Below are 17,723 nucleotides of genomic sequence, written 5' to 3'. Positions count from 1 at the left end.
CAAAGTTTCTGGGAAACTAACATCTATGTATCAGTTCTAAAGCACATCATTTTATACCAAACTCCATACTAGAGTGAACTGTCCTGAACAGCAAAACTATGGCAAACATTATAACATCAGAAGCAATTTTATAAGCTTTTTCTTATAAAACCTGGTTCACAGGATACTATTACCTGTTTTTATTAATTCTTTAATCAGATCCTCTTTCATCTTGATGTCAATTGTAAGTTCTCTCATTTTTTGTTTAGCTTCAGTAAGCATCAGTTCTGAGTTCCTTAACTTTTGCATATTTAACTCTTGACTCTCCCGCAGACAGTCGATCTTTAAGTCTTTAAAAAAAAAAAACAAGCAATGAGCATGTCTATGCAAATTTCTTTAACCTAGAAGAAATGGGCAAATTTTTAGAATCATACAACCTACCAAAAGTCTCTATGAGGAAGAAAATAAGAAAAAAAAAGGTTATCATTCAGTTGTAAAGTGCTTGTTTCGCAGGGTGCAGGTTGGAGGAACCCGTTTTGGTTTCCTGGTGCCACTGGGAGTGACTCCAGAGTACAGTAAGGAGGGGAGGGCAAGAGGGAAGGGGAGGGAAGTGAGGGGAAATAGAATGTCTAACAGACCAATCACAAGTATTTTGTTTTATTTAGAAATAAAAAGAGTAATCAAAAGTATCCCTAAGAACAAAGTGCTAAACTAGATGGTATCACCATTAATTCTAAAAAATTTTCCAAGACACATATAGCTCAAACTCTTCCAAAAAGCTGGAAAAGAGGAAATATTTAAAAATGCATGTAATAATGTCATACCACTTTAATTCACAGTCAGAAAAAGTAAAGTACAAAAGAAGGAAGACTATAGACCTCTGATACATATATAAACTATAGATATATGAAGAATATATATGTGAAATTCCTCAACAAAATCTTATTATGAAACCAAATAGGATTTATCCAGGGAAAGCAGAGAAAACTGAATTTATGTAAATCAATGTAACACACCACAGCAACAAAAACAGTCACGGTCGCGGTCCTCCCGTTGTTCATCGATTTGCTCGAGCGGGCCCAGTAACGTCTCCATCATGAGACTTATTGTTACTGTGTTTGGCATATTGAATACGTCACGGGCAGCTTGCCAGGCTCTGTCATGTGGGCGAGATATTCTTGGTAGCTTGCTGGGCTCTCCAAGAGGGGTGGAAGAATCGAACTCGGGTCGGCCATGTTGGCCGCTTGTAAGGCAAATGCCCTACCACTGTGCTGGGAACATAAAGTAACAAAATAGGAGACTAACACCCAAGAATAGCCAAGATAAGTACCAGGAGGTTTACTCCATGGCTTGGAGGCCAGCCGCACCTGCTAGGGGAAAAGGCAGCTCAGATAGAGAAGGGAGCACCAAATAAAGGGTGTTGGGAGGATCCCCCCAGGATGGGAGATGCGTGATGAGAGTAGACTATAGACCGGACCTGATTGCCACTCAATGCCTCTTTTTCAAACCACAGCACCCAAAAGGAGAGAGAGAACAAAAGGGAATGTCCTGCCACAGAGGCAGGGTGGATGGGGGAATGGGGGTTGGGAGGGATACTGGGATCCGTGGTGGTGCAGAATGGGCACTGGTGGAGGGATGGGTATTCGATCATTGCATAACTGAAACCCAAGCACAAAAATCTGTAAGTCTACAACTGAACCTCATAGTGTTTCACTAATAAAAATTTAAAAAATATATTAGAAATAAAATCCAACGACTCATCAAAAAAGATCATCCACCATGATCAAGTGGAATTCATCCCGGGGAATAAAAACCATATGATCATAGATGCAGAGAAAGCATCTGACAAGATCCAGCACCAGTTTATGAGGAAAACTCTCACCAAATAGAAAATGAAGTTCCTCAATGTAGACAAAGCCATCTACCACAAGCCAATGTCAAGTACTTTCTCAATGGGAAAAACTAAAAGTCTTCCCTTTAAACTCAGGCACAAGACGAGGATGCCCACTCTCACCACTTCTGTTCAATATAGTATTGGAAGTACTTGCAAAAGAGTTTAGTCAAGAAAAAGATGTTAAGGACATGCAAATAGGAAAGGAAGAAATCAAGCTCTCATCACTTGCAGATAACATAATATACTTAAAGAACCCTAAGTCCTCTACCAAGAAGCTCCTAGAAACAATAGACTTGTATAGTAAAGTTGAAGGCTATAAAACCAATATCCAAAAGTCCATGGCTTTCCTATATGCAAATAATGTGAGAAGAAAGTGACATGAAAAAGCAATCCCATTTACAATCATGCCTCAGAAAATCAAGTACCTTGGAATCAGTTTAACTAAGGAGGTAAAGGACCTGTACAAAGAGAACTACAAAACACTACTTCAAAAAATAAAAGAGGACAAAAGGAAATGGAGACACATCCCCTGCTCATGGATTGGAAGAATTAACACTGTCAAAATAACAATAGTCTGCCTTCTCCAGATGGAATCCTGGCAACCATGAGCTTCTACAAGCATGGCTCTGGTATGTGGCTACGAGGATGATCCCTCTGAACCACCTGGGGGCAGTGGAACTGGGCTGTTCCACCCCGCTTCCAGTACACCCCTGATCCCGGATGTCACGTCCTCAACCCACCCCAACCTACAGTAAGTACGGTGTCATCTTGCTGTACTCAGCAGTGAAGGAACCCAGTGGGCACCACAACACCAGAGAATTCTCCAGGCCCCGTACCAAGCCGATATCACCAGGGTGCCCAGATGGACCAGGTGCAGTCTCCCTGCCTTCTCTAGATGGAATTCCGGTGACCATGAGCTTCTACAAGCATGGCTCCAGTATGTGGCTACCAGCACAATTTCTCCAAAACGCGTGGCCTTTCCTGATATAAAAGTGAGCAACAGAAAATAAATGATCTAGTGTCTGCCCGTTCAAGACAGGCTTGAACTTCAGATGGTGGGAATATCCAAGCAAAATGCCCAAAATTATAGAAAGAATATCTGAACAATTGTCTGCTGTAGAGGCAGGGTAAGGACTGAGATAGAAATAGAGGGAATAATAGGGATATTAGTGGTGGAAAGTTTGTACTGGTGGAGGGATGGGTGATCAATTATTGTATAGCTGAATATCAAACATGAAAGCTTTGTAACTATCTCATGGTGGCTCAATAAAAAAATTTTTTAAATAAATAAATAATAATTATCCCCAACGCATTATAAAGATTTAATGCCATCCCTTATTGAAAGGTAACCATGACATTCTTCAAAGAAATTGATCAAACACTTCTGAAATTCATATGGAACAACAAGTCCCCATAAATAGCTAAAGCAATTCTTGGGGGGAAAAATGGGAGTCATCACCTTTCCCAACCTCAAACTCTACTACAAAGCAGTAATAATTAAAACAGTATGTTATTGGAACAAAGACAGATCTGTAGGCCAATGGAACAGGGTTGAATATCCTTACACATACCCTCAAATATATGATCATCTAATCTTTGATAAGGGAGCAAGAAATATAAAGTGGAGCAAGGAACGCTTCTTTAACAAACGGTATTGGCAAACTGGACAGCTACATGCATAAAAAATGGACTCAGACCTCTACCTAACACCATGCCCAGAAGTCAGATAGAAATGGATTAAAGACCTCACATCAGACCAGATTTCACAAGGTACACTGAAGAAAAGGTTGGCAAAACCCTCCATGATATTGAAGCTAAAGATATCTTCAAAGACAAAATGACATTGACCAGGCAAGTGGAAACCAAGATAAACAAATGGGACTATCTTACACTAAGAACCTTTTGCTTCTCAAAAGAGTGACCAGAATCCAAAGACAGTCTACAGAATGAGAAAAGACATTCACCCAATACCCATCTGATAAGGGGTTGATATCAAGGATATACAAGGAACTGGTTGAACTCTAGAGGAAAACATCCAATCTCACCAGAAAATGGGGCAATGAGATGAACAGAAACTTTCTCAAAGAAGAAATCCGAATGGCCAAAAGGCACATGAAAAAAATGTTCATAATGGGACTAACACCCAAGGATAGTAGAGATAAAGACCAGGAGGATTGCTCCACGGCTTGGAAGCTGGCCTCACATTCTGGAGGGAAAGGCGTCTGAGATAGAGAAGGAACCACCACGTAAAGGATGCTTGGAGGGTCTGCTCGTGATGGAAGATGTGTGCTGAAAGTAGACTATAGACTGAACATGATGGCCACTTAGTACCTGTATTGCAAACCATAACATCCAAAAGGAGATAGAGATTAAAAAGGAATGTGCCTGCCAAAGAGCCAGCGGGGAGCCAGCAGGAGGGAAGAGGTAGGGGGTGGTGGGAGGGATACTGGAAACATTGGTGATGGAGAATGGGCACTGGTGGAGGGATGGGTATTCAATCATTGTATGACTGAAACAATCCAGAAAATTTTTAAGTCTGTAACTGTATCTCTCAGTTATTCATTAAAACATAACCAAAAAATAAAAAAATTAAAAAATATTTCTGAGCAATTATTCACAGCTAAATATGTTAAGTGCTGAATCAAATAAAAATCACACAAAACATTGTGTGGAAAAATAAAGAAGAAGAAGAAGAACTCAGTTATCCGGGGTTTGTGAGTGAACCCTCCGTGCTTTTATGGAGTTGAAGATAGGCTACCTCCCCCCATCTTTCTGCTCTCTGGGAACCTGGCAGTCATGCCCATGAACTAGCTCTGGCACCAATTAAACTCATTAACCAGCCATGGTCCAGGGATTCATAAAGAAATCTTTGAAAGAGATCATCAACAAACTGCACAGATGCTTCTGAACCCCAAACCATCCAGTTAAAATTTTAGCTCCACTGTGGGACACACAGGTGGATTACTCCCAGTCCTGTGCTCAGGAATCACTCCTGGTGGTACTCGAAGAACAATATGGGGTGCTGGGAATCAAACCAGTGTTTCTGGCATGCAAGGAAAGCATCTACAAACCTGTACTACAATCTCTCTGGCCTCCAAAAGCTGGTGTTTAAGTAAAAAAAAAGTTTATTTAAAAAATCATTACAATTTTCTGAAATAGAAAATGAAAACCTCAATGTTATATACAAAAAAAAATTAACTCCAGCTGTATCACCCCATTCAAAAGTTTAGAATTCCTAGAGCATGTGGCCACATTTGCGGCTGCACAACATCTCAAAGTCTACACCACTGATATACCAGGATTCTTACACAACATCGGATGGGATATAAAGTAGAAAGCAAGCAATCTCAATAAAGAAAATATTACACACAAGGATTAACCTATAACAACATGTTATTATATTTTATACAAGAGCTTAATGGCTCTGTGGTGAGATACAATAATCTTCACAGTTTTTTTAAGAAAATCTTTTTTGACCATTTTAATTATTCAAATTAAGCAATACAAAATTTAGGGCCTGCAATAGGGGCAGTCTTGAGTGGTGGTTGGGAAAATTGGGAATATTGGTGATGGGAAGGTACAATGGTGGTGGGACTGGAGTGGAATACTGAATGTAAATAATCAATAACAACTTTATAAAAATAAATAATTTTTTAAATGTCTAAAATTCAACTATGATTAACTTTGCAAATCACTGTATTTTAATAAAATTTTAAAAGTATATATATAGCCTTTAAAAAACAAAAAAATTGCCCTCCTAGAGCTGGAGATGTAACTCAGTGGTAAAACACTTGCCTTCCACTTGTGAGGCTCTGTTTAATCTTAGGATCACAAAATAAAATATCCTATTATAATAGTTTTCACAACATAAACTTTTTTGGGGGGATGGCCACACCTGGCTGTGCTGTCAGGGCTCATTCGTTGGCAGTGCTCAGGGGGCTATATGGAGTGCCGGGAATTGAACCTGAGGGGGCCGCATGCAAAGTAAGCACCCTATCCACTGTACTATCACTCTGGCCCAACATAAACCATTTTGAAACTGCAACTAGATGCACAAAAATTCTCCTCAGCAGAGGAATAGCCCCAGGGGAGGAGGTGCATACTCAGCATTCAGGAGACCTGGGCTGGACCCCTGGTGCTGCCTGATCCCCAGCACTGCTTGGGGCACCCCCAAGCATTGAGTCAGGAGAGGCCCCAGAGAACTGTTGGTTGGAGCCCCAAAACAAACAAAACTGATCAATTGTGTACTGGAACATGATGGCAACCTGGTAGACTAATGTGACTCTATGCCAAGCATGCCACAAAGGGTGGCCACATGCACCAGTGACACAGTGACACAGCAAGCCACTAACTATAGGAGACATATTGTAAAGTCACCACTATACAATGCATATTCACTCAGGTTGGAATATAAATCTCCTTTTATGGATATTTAGATACAGAGCCCATAACATGGTCCTGAATTTATCTTCAGAAATGAATTTTACTAACTTTTCTTAGTTTGAGGTTTGAGGCTCTTCATGTTCCCAGAGCGAACAGATGCCATTGGGCTCCACTAGCACGCGACAGGGACAAATGGAGACGTTACTGGCGCCCGCTCGAGCAAATCGACAACTAATGGGAAGTTAAGTGATTAAGTGATTAAGTATACAATGAAATTAAAGGAAATGCTACCAACCAGGAAAGCACTCCTAACAAGATCCCATCTCTGAGAACTCCTAAATGCTTGTTAAATTATCTGCTGAAGAAAGAGAAGTGTCTTGTGAAGATTAGTAGTCTAAATTACTTGAGAAAATCTGCGTACCTTCATTCCCCAAACTTGACTTTTGTGTTTCATCCTGAATATTGTTCAGTTCAACAAGAGAACAAACAGAGCCTGGTTTTTGATCCCATGAGCGACTTGTAGGCCTAAAAAGAAAAAATAAGTCAGGATTCAACGGTAGCTTGTCTAGTTGGTCTTTTCTAGTCTGTTCTCAAGTGTCAAAAATTCCTTAAAACTTATGAATTCTACAAGATAAGCAAATTTTGTAATATTATTCAAAATAAAAGGCTAGGTCCCAGTAGACCATAGAAAGTTGTCTGTTGACACTGTGGAAATCCAAAACCGTTCTCTCTGAAAACTAAATCCAAGAAACCTAAAAGCTCTAAAGCCAATTATTTTTTTTTTCATCTAAGATTGACAACTTGCATTCAAATACTTGTTTCATTACGTGCAAATAAGGAAGTTCAATTAGCAAAATCTACCTATGCTATTTAATGTAAAAAATACCCTTTAGGGTTGGGAATGTGGCTCCACGGCAGGGTACTTGCTCTGCATGTGAGAGGCTCCGAGTTTGATTTCCCGCAGCACATGGGCCCCTGAATACTGCCAGGAGTGATCGCTAAGCACTAAGCTAAGAGCAGACCTGAGCACTGCCAGGTGTGACTCCAAAAAATAATAAAAGATACATTTCAGGTTTAAAATCTTTATATGTTTTATTATACCACAAGTTTATTAAATCAGTCCAACTTAACATACCTTATCTCAGATTTCTCTTGTCCTTCTGACTCGTCATCATCACTATTGTCAGAAAACTGGCAGTGGAGGACTTCATCTTGCTCCTCTAGGTGACCCAGCAGCATTTGACTTCGTGATCGGAATCCGGCAACCACTTGATCCAGGGAGTACACAGAAGGACTTTTGTAGACCTTACAAGGAATTTTCCCCACCCAACAACAACAACAAAATTGATTGTTAAAATTTTTATATTTATCCTATTATTCAAAATGTTATACAAAGTTAGAGTGAATCACTGAAAATATGCATGCCCCCTTCACACACACATCACTTAAAACTTATTTTATATGGGGCTCGAGTGATAGTACAGTGGGAACGGTGCTTGCCTTGCACTTGGCCAGCCCGGGTTTGATCCCAGGCATCCGACAGTCAGTTCCCTGAGCTCACCAATAGTAATTCCTGAATGCAGAGCCAGGAATAATCCATGAGCATCAATGGGTGTGGCACAAACACAGAAACAAGCAAAAACTTGTTTCATACTACTACTGTGCCTCAAGGACACACAGTTCTTTGAGAATCTGTGTAACTCTTCCTCCTCTTCTAGAAAGCGCTTCCAAACTCGGTACAGTTTTATGGAAAACAGTAGCACTGTAGTACTGTCCTCCCGTTGTTCATCAATTTGCTCGAGCGAGCCCAGTAATGTCACCATTGTGAGATTTGTTGTTACTGTGTTTGGCATATCGAATACATCACGGGTAGCTTGCCAGGCTTTGCCGTGTGGGTGAGATACTCTCGGCAGCTTGCCAGTTCTCCAAGAGGGGCGGAGTAATCGAACCTGGGTCAGCCGGGTGCAAGGCAAATGCCCTACCTGCTGGGCTATAGCTCCATCCCATGGAAAACTGTATTCACAATGAAACCAAGACAGACATGATGGAAAACATGATTTATTTTAATCACCATGAGATACAGTTACAAAACTATCATGTTTGAGTTTCAGTCATAAAATGATCAAAACACCCATTCCTCCACCAGTGCATGTTCTCTACCACCAATGTCCCCAGTATTACCCCCACCCTTTCCAACCCGCCCTCCTGCCTTCATAGCAGACAATTTCCCCCATACTCTCTACTTTTGGGCACTATGGTTTGCAATTTAGATACTGAGAGGTTATCACGTTTGGTCCTTTATCTACTTTCAGCACACACCTTCTCCAACCATCAATGACTTAATGATCCCATCTCTATCCCAGCTGCCTTCTCCCCCAGCTCATGAGACAGGCTTCCAACTATGGAGCAATATTCCTGACCCTTGTGTCTACTGTCCTTAGGTGTCAGTCTCATATTATTTTATATTCCACAAATGAGTGCAGTCCTTCTATGTCTGTCCCTTCTGACTCATTTCACTTAGTATGATACTCTCCATGACCATCCATTTATAAGCACATTTCACAACTTCATCTTTCCTTACTTCTGCATAGTATTCCACTGTGTAGGTGTACCAAAGTTTCTTTAACTAGTTGTCTGGTCTCAGGCACTCGGGCTGTTTCCAGATTCTGGCTATTGTGAACAGTGCTGCAATAAACATTCAAGTGCTTTTTTGCACCCTCAGGATATATTCCCAGAAGTGGTATTGTGGGGTCATATGGAAGCTCAATTTCTAGTTTTTGAAGGAATATCCATATTGTTTTCCAAAAAAGGCTGACCCAGTCGGCACTCCCACCAATAGTGAAGAAGAGTCCCTTTCTCCTCACATCCATGCCAACACTGATGGCTCTTATTTTTTTCGATGTGTGCCAGTCTCTGTGATATAAGATAGCATCCCATTGTTATTTTGATTTGCATCTCCCTGACAATTAGCAATATAGATCATTTTTCATGTGCCTTTTGGCCTTTTGTATTTCTTTTGGCCTTTTGTATTTCTTTTTTTGAGGAAGCTTCTGTTCATTTCTTCTCCCCATTTTTTTGATGGGGTTGGAGGTTTTTCTCTTGTACAATTCTACTAGTGTTTTGTATATCCTGGATATCAGATGGGTACTGGATAAATATTCTTTCCCATTCTGTGGGCTCTCTCTGTATTTTGGTTACTGTTTCTTTTGAGGTGCAGAAGCTTCTTAGTTTATGTATTCCCATTTGTTTATGTTTGTTTCCACTTGGTTGGTCAGTGGTGTTTCATCCTTAAATATGCCTTTAGTTTCAATGTCATGAAGGATCTCATGACAGTTCCTAAACACAGCACAGACACTTATCAGCAAAGAAATCCAAACACAATGTAATAGGGAAAGGCAATGGTTTCCCCAGTTATAACACTTGGAGATGGTGCTACTTGTGCTGAGGACATAAAGCCCACTACAATTTTTAATTTTGCGACATGAAGAAAGTCACTCTCACTGCCTCTGGCTGTAAGATATTCTTAACTTAGCAATCAGTATGCACATTTTCACTGTAATATGGGTAGATAGGGCTAGGTGAATTCATGCTCTAAGTGATACTATGTTTTTGCATAACGCTGTGCTTAATACACTTAATAGGTATCAGACTGAATAGTTTTAAATGCTAGCCTAGGGACCTGGAGCAATAGCACAGTGGGTAGGGTGTTGCCTTGCACGAGGCCTAACCAGGTTCAATTCCCAGCATTCCATATGGTACCACGAGCACCACCAGGAGTAATTCCTGAGTAACCCTTGTGCATCACCGGGTGTGATCCAAAAGTTAAAAAAAAATTTTAAAAATAAATGTTATCCTAGAACCATTCTATTATATGTTTATTATATGAGCAATGCACCTATATTTGCAAAATATGAGCCCGGATACAGGAAGAGAACCATCTCCAGGGATGGTCTACAGATGATCCGGACACAGACAATAATGTTCAACATTGCCCATTATCAGATCAACGCAAATCAAAACTATGAGATAACCCTTCACACTTATAAGAATTGCCTGTACCAGGGGGCCAGAGGCATACTACAGTGGGAAGGATGCTTGCTTTGCATGTGGCCCACCAGACTTAATCCCTGGCATCTCATATTGTTCCCCCGATCACCACCAGGAGAGGTCCCTAAGCACAGAGCTGGGAGCAATTCCCTGGTCATCACTAGATATGGCCTAGACCCCTTCCCAAAAAAAGAAAAATAAGTACTAGAACCAGAGAGAGAGTACAGGGATAGCATGCTTTCTTTGTATTTGGCTGATCTCGGTGAGATACCAGCATTAGCAAACAGAGCAGCCACTGAGCACAGAGCTAGGAGTAATCCCTGAACACTGCTAGTTAAGTCTTCAAAACTCAAAAAAGAAAACAAGAATTGTCTCATAAAAATGGATAGAAAAAAATGGATGGAAAAAAGTGCTGGAGGGCATGCAGAGAAAACCTACAGGATATTGGTTTTGGAGAATGTAAATTTGTGAAAACCAACAAAATGCAAGAGGCTTTGGTGCATGCTGTGTACTCAGAAGTCCTGGGTTTGACCCCAGCACCACTGACTGTGTCTCCCCTACAATCAGTGAAAACTAGGGTAGTTACCAGAGGGGAAAGCAGGTAGATGGAGAAATGAGTAGATGGATCTTTTTGGTGATAGGATGGCACTAGAAGTTTGGTGATAGGTGTGGCAAATCCTATACAGAAACAAAGGGGGAAATCTATATCCATCCAATTCTATAATGCTGTAGACTAAATAAATCTTACAAGAGGGAAAGAGACCTTGAAAGCAATAATTAAAAACTGCCCTTACGTTTTATTTTGGGGGCAAAAACTGGCTGCGCTCGGGGCTTATTCCTGGCTCTCAGCTCAGGGATCACTCCTGGCCAGGCTCAGAAAACCACATGGAGTGCTGGGGACTGAACCCAGATTCGCTGCATGCAACTTTAGTGCAATATCCTCTTTCTACTATCTCTACAGCCCCTTATATTTTCATGGTTTCTTTTACCAAATATTTTTTTATTCATCATTTCTCTATAACCAAACCTCACAGCAGTTTTTCAAAAACAGTAAATATTAAGGTCTTAGACCAAATTTGTCCCCGGCGCCGTGTAATCCCATAAACGGCCAAGACCCAAAGACATCTAATTCTACTCTGGAGAACCTGGCAGGCTACCAAAAGTATCCTGCTCACACGGCGGAGTCTGGCAAACTCCCTGTGGCGTATTCAATATGCCAAAAACCAGTAACAATGATGGGTCTCATTCTCCTGACCCTGAAAGAGCCTCGAATGTGTCACTTTCTAAAATCAGCACTAGGACGAAGGAGACGTTACTGGTGCCTGCGCGAGGAAATCAATGAGCAGGATAACAGTGATACAGTGATACAGACAAAATTAAAATCAGTTTATTAATATAAATAGCTTTAAACCATGAAAACTGTAACAGCTAGTAGAAACTGTTCAAGCTGGAATGGAAGATTCTCTGCTATCTGATTTTGTTCCTCCACTGTTCATTAAGGTCATCTGTCACAACTGAGTGTTGAAAGTAGATAAAGGGATATACCTGATAGCTTTTTAGTATCTGTTCTGCACACCGTAATGCTCAAAATGAAAGAGAGTGTGAGAGGAAGAGAGAGAAGAAAAGTGCCTTCATAGAGGCGGGGTGTGGGAGTGGGCGGGAGAGAAATGGGGACATCAGGGGTGAGAAGTGTACACTGGTGAAGTGATGGGTGTTGGAACATTATATGACCGAAACCCAACCAGAAACAGGTTTGTAATGATATATTTCACGGTGATTCAATTAAAAATAAATTAATTTCATTTAAAAATAAAAGGCACTGGAAATAAAGGATCATCTGTCAGTAACATCAGCACCATGAAGCATAATAAAGTTTTCTAAATGGACATCCAATTTGGGAAAATATTCATATGAGAATATTTGGGTTAGTTTTCATAAAATTATACCAGATATGTAAGTGAGTTATTTATACCTTTTGCTTTTATTCATTTTTCATGGTACCATATTTGTTAAATTTCAACTGTAATATACTCCATTTGTTTATACCATCAAGAAGAAAACCAGCAAACTTTTGACACAATTGATGACATGCCATCAACTACAAAACATATGCTTTTCATCAAAGCTGATATAGGCAGAAAAAAAAAGTTATCCTAAAAATCTATGAAATATATTAAACTTCATCAACATTTGTACTTTTCGAAATGACTCAGAAAGAAAGGGATAGACATAGAAAGATTGCATTCATCTGGGGAACATAAAGTAACAAAATAGGAGACTAACACCCAAGAATGGCCGAGATTAGTACCAGGAATTTTACTCTATGGCTTGGAGGCCAACCACACATACTAGGGGAAAAGGCAGCTCAGATAGAGAAGGGAGCACCAAATAAAGGTGTTGGGAGGATCCTCCCAGGATGGGAGAAGCATGGGGAAAGTAGACTATAGACTAAACATGATTGCCACCCATTGCCTCCTTTGCAAACCACAACACCCAATAAGAGAGAGAGAACAAAAGGGAATGCCCTGACACGGAGGCAGGATAGGATGGGGGGCGAGAGGGATACTGGGATCCGTGGTGGTGGGAAATGGGCACTGGTGGAGGGATGGGTATTTGATCATTGTATAATTGAAACCCAAACACAAAAATGTGTAAGTCTGCAACTGTACCTCATGATGTCTCACTATTAAAAAATTTTTAACAAAAAAAATGCATTAAGAGAAAAAAACATTTGTGCTTTTAATTTAAACCTACCTTATTACTGAGAAAACCTCTTTGTTTTTTTACACATCAACACATACGCATAAAATAATGAATAACAGTGGCTCTTGGCCTTTGTTGTATCCTATTTAAGATGTTAAGGAAGTGAAATCGTCTCTTAAAAAATATGTAAGCTAAATCAAGATTTGAGTTTGCAGTCTATCAGCTGACTTACAACTATTATGACAAATTGGGTGTCTTTCTTCTCTCTTATCTATAGTACTATTTAAGTATAAGGGGACACCATTTCAGGGTTTCCATAGAAGAAGATATGCCCTATTATTCCATTTTTATGATTGCAAGATACTTGCTGGATGCCCAGGAAAGCTCATGAGCAAAAGTGTGTCCTTTGGGACTGTGAGATCCTGAGTTTGATCCCTGGTGCCGCTCACGTGCACCAAAAGAGGTGGTTGATTTGTCCCTGCTGAATGGTACAAGAATACAACCTCTGGTACACAGTACACGATACTTGGCAATACCATGGCCAGTCAGCGCCACCAGCAGCGAGCTCTGAACAGGAGTGTGGGCACACAGCTCCCTCCAGTGGACCCAACAGCCAGAGTAGCTGACAGCACAAGTAAGGAATGTGACCCAAAAGTTTGCAGCACGGGCGCAAGCACTGCAAGGAGCCCCAGTATACACCAGCAAAGGAAATGAAGGGGCGCAAAACCGTTTTTTAAAAAATGGTATCTTGAAACAACTTAAAAGTCCAATACCAGATTCAAGTACAGAGTACCAAATATGATGCAGTCATTTGAAATCATGCAAACAGGCTGAAGAGAAAGCACAGTGTTTACTTAAGGCAGCCTTTCCATATGCCACAGTCCCCACCCCAACCCCTCCTCTGCCAAGACTGATCCACCGAACCCTACATAAAGTCAAACAGATCAACAGAAACATGATTTCTGCTTTAAAATCCAACCACTCAGTGTATTCAATTTCCAGCATCATATATAACCTCCCTGAGCATGTCAGGTGTGACGCCAAAACACACACACAAAAAAAACATGAATAACCAAACCAGTTGGGCTAGGGAGATGATGCTAAGAGCTGTAGTGCATGAACTGCAAGCTGGAGTTCTGGGTTTGAGCCCCAAGATGCTTTCACCCTAAAATCAAAACCACAACAATGAACGTCCAACAACAAAATTCCAACCTGAAAGCCCCCGAGGCAGGGATACCATCTCTCTGTCTAACCCTGAGGCACTGCACTATGCTGACAACAGGGTGTGCCAGGCATGGGCAGAAGCACCATCTCGGCTAAACCCTCCTTGACACCCTGCATCACTGCAGTCAGACAGACTGAATCCAGGACTCCTCAAGGATGACCAAATGTCCAGGCCTACACAGCCTAGCTGGCGCTCACCCCGAGCAGATGCCTCTCTTACTACTACTGGCTGCAATTACTTCACTCTCACTTACATTGCCTCCCTTCAGAACATTAACGAGTAGAGCTAAAAAAAAAAAATCATAAACTAGATTTCTTCACAAGAAATACTATTGCACATATTTACACACGCCCCCAGGGAGAAGGAAGTGAAGAACACTCCCCTCCTAGTGCAACCTGAGAGAGGTAGGATGGCTAGAGCTAAGGTCAGGGGCTTCTGGGGGCCCACAGTGCCAGGGAAAGCATGTAAGCATTAAGCAGTTCCCTGGGAGCAGAGCGACACACAGAGCCAGGGCCACTGCCAAGTGCAGCATCCATCTGCCTCCTCTTCCTCATAGCCAGACCTGCTGTTCTGTTTGCTGTGGACGGTTTACGCCTCCCACTGACAAAGCCCTGGCTGGTCAGCAGCAGGCCACCGCTAGCAGTTTGCTGGACTAGTTCTGCCCAGTCACCTTCCACCAGCAGCATCAGCCACGCCCTGAGCCTGACCTCTGAGTGCTTTCCTGGAACTGGGAACCATATGACCTGGTTTCCAGTGATCTGGGCAAGTAGTGTTAAAATCCCGCTCACATATTTACAAATAAAAATTAAAACTAAACTTCACATGGATCACCTCATGGTTTCTAAGTAAGGCTGTTTATAAGACTAAATAGGAAAAGTCATTCTGAAAATAATCAGACAGAACACATAAACTTAAAAAGAAAAAAAAACTTCCAACCTTATCTCAACCTGATTTTGCTAAAGCAAGACAAAATTCATGATGATTTCCAGTTTAGTTAGGTATGAAAATATTGTGGTAAAGGATATCTTTTTCTCCATAAGCAACTATTCTTTCTAATACATTTTTATGTGTTAATTGTAATCAAAATTATGCTTAAAAGGCACATGAAACCAAGTTCCTCAAAGCCTGTTAAGACTACACACACACATACATACACACACACACACACACATCACACACACAATTATGTATGTTAAGGTTTTTGAATCTCAAAATAAAAAGATCAGTGTTGATACTTTACCTTCCTGGAATCTGATCCTGGGACATAAACATAATGCCCCAAACGAGTATCAAATGGGACGGTATGTGGTCTCCTTTCGGATATTCTGGCATCTGGCCCATCTCCACAAATTTCCTTGACTGAACTCATTGACAGATTAAGTTTTGTTAGTTCTTCACTCAGCTGATCCACAAGAAGTTGCTGTTCTATTATTTTTTCAGTCTTTGTGAGAGAAGAGAATTTTAAAGATAGAGAGCTTAATACGTGTAGATTATGCTTACAAATAAACTATACATTGATCAAAATCACATCTGATCAATGTATATCTTCACACATATCTTCAGAGTACATTATAATTTCATTTGTACAAAGACTAATCTTTTGATATTCATAAATCCATAGGAATATATCAAGTGGTAAAAACTTAAATATTAGACAGCAACAGAGTCTAAAGAACCAAATACACTGGCCTGGGAGAGCTTAAGGGACTGATCATAAGCCTGACATTCAGGGGCTTCAGAATTTGATCCCTTGTAGCCAGAAGCAACTCCCCAGTACTAAGCTGGAACAAGTAGGTATGGTCCAAAACCCAAAACCCAAAAGTGAAAAAAGAAAAAGCTACCGAAAGAAAACACTGGTTATTTTAATAGAGCAAAGCACTCTGATTTTCTTATTTCGAATACACCATGAACAGCTGAGTGAAACCTACAAAGTAACGAGACAAGAAAACTAAAAAAGGAGAGAAACAGAGCCAAAGTAAATAGTACAGCGGGTAAGGCACTAGCCTTGCACACAGCCAACCTGTCTCAGTTCCTGGCATTCCATATGGTCCCCAAGTCCCACCAGGAAGAATTACTGAGCACAGAGTCAGGAGAATTAAAAATCAAAGACTGGAAGATAATATAGAAGTACATTCAAAAGAAAGGATAGTGGAATGGACTGCTTTTTAAATGCAGATCATTAGCTAAAAATAGTTACAGGGTGTAGGATAACATTGGTTATCCTATCCTCCCCTGGGAGCTTTTGTTTGTTGATTGCACCTCAGCCTGTCAATTACCTTTGTCTCCTGATCAGACTTTGACTTGTAAATATTGTCTTTCTCTTCACCTGTCCTTTGCATGGTTAGTTATTACAGAGCAATTGCTTTTTGTATGGACACAGGCCAACAGTTAAAAAGACAAGCCTGTAGCTTGGGAGTTGATTGACTCCAGATAATATTACCTCCTGGACATCTATTCTCTCAACTTAAGTCTCAGTTGCCCTTACTTCCTAGATCCCCCAAAGCAGGGTCCCAACGAGGGACTGGATGGACCCAGGGCAAGTGGTGACTAAGAGCTACCCTGGCATGGAAATGGGCCTGGCCAAGGTGCCCTAATGCTTAACTATAAGAGCTTGGTCGTGGACAAATTCTGTCATAATCCAAAGGTAATAAATAGATTTGGACCCTGATGGGGTTAGAAATGATTGATCCGGCCTGAGCACTGTAGTCTGTGTCTGTGGTGAGATGTTCCCAGGAGAGTCACCATACAAGCCTAAAAGTGTCTATTACTGTGTCCATGGGTCTGGAGCGATAGCACAGCGGTAGGGCGTTTGCCTTGCAAGTAGCCAACATGGCCAACCTGAGTTCGATTCCTCCGCCCCTCTCGGAGAGCCCGGCAAGCTACTGAGAGTATCTCGCCCGCACGGCAGAGTCTGGCAAGCTCCCCGTGATGTATTCGATATGCCAAACACAGTAACAACAAAGTCTCCAATGGAGAAGTTACTGGGCCTGCTCGAGCAAATCGATGAACAACGGGAGGACACTGACAGTGACAGTGACTGTGTCCATAGAGAATGGTAAATATTAGGAAGTAGAATTAAAGACGTTAATTAAGTTGCAGGTCTAAGGAGAGGAGAAACACACCATAAGAGATGTTTTTCCCTAATGGACTGCAGGTGGTTGTGAAGACTTGGAAAACATTCTGATTGCACTTCCCATAGGGAGGCATGATTGTGGAGGTGTGGGGAGAGGAGAAAAAGAGCGGCTGAGAGGAGGAGGTCGAAGGTTGCTGGAGGGGGTAGGGAGAAGAAGTTACAGAGGGAGACCTTGAAAGAGAAAGTTGTAGACTGAGTGAGACAGAGTTCGAGGAAGACTGAGGGAGAGACAGAGACAGAGAGAAGAAGAGACAGAGTTAGAGAAGGCTGCGAGTTAGAGAGAAGGCTGAGAGCTGAGAGTAAGAGTGCCTGGGGATATTGGAGAGGAGTCAGAGAGAGACTTGTAGAGTGAGTTTGAG

At 41.3% G+C, this 17,723-nt stretch overlaps 1 protein-coding gene across 1 annotated transcript in view; it reads right to left on the bottom strand.

Annotated features, from left to right (window-relative positions):
• KIF27 (kinesin family member 27) overlaps positions 1-17,723 on the bottom strand; it is a 99,568-nt gene that overhangs the window by 48,199 nt on the left and 33,646 nt on the right. The window contains exons 6-9 of the mRNA XM_056122468.1: positions 15,472-15,672; positions 7,392-7,561; positions 6,678-6,781; positions 174-329 (exon numbers count right to left, since the gene is read on the bottom strand). Coding sequence (XP_055978443.1) covers positions 174-329; positions 6,678-6,781; positions 7,392-7,561; positions 15,472-15,672 — 631 coding nt within the window. The remainder of the gene's footprint in view (positions 1-173; positions 330-6,677; positions 6,782-7,391; positions 7,562-15,471; positions 15,673-17,723) is intronic.

This window comes from Sorex fumeus, unplaced genomic scaffold (genome assembly GCF_029834395.1).
Source record: "Sorex fumeus unplaced genomic scaffold, SorFum_2.1 ptg000046l, whole genome shotgun sequence".
Taxonomy (NCBI): domain Eukaryota; kingdom Metazoa; phylum Chordata; class Mammalia; order Eulipotyphla; family Soricidae; genus Sorex; species Sorex fumeus.
This window is presented reverse-complemented; position numbering and strand designations above follow the sequence as displayed.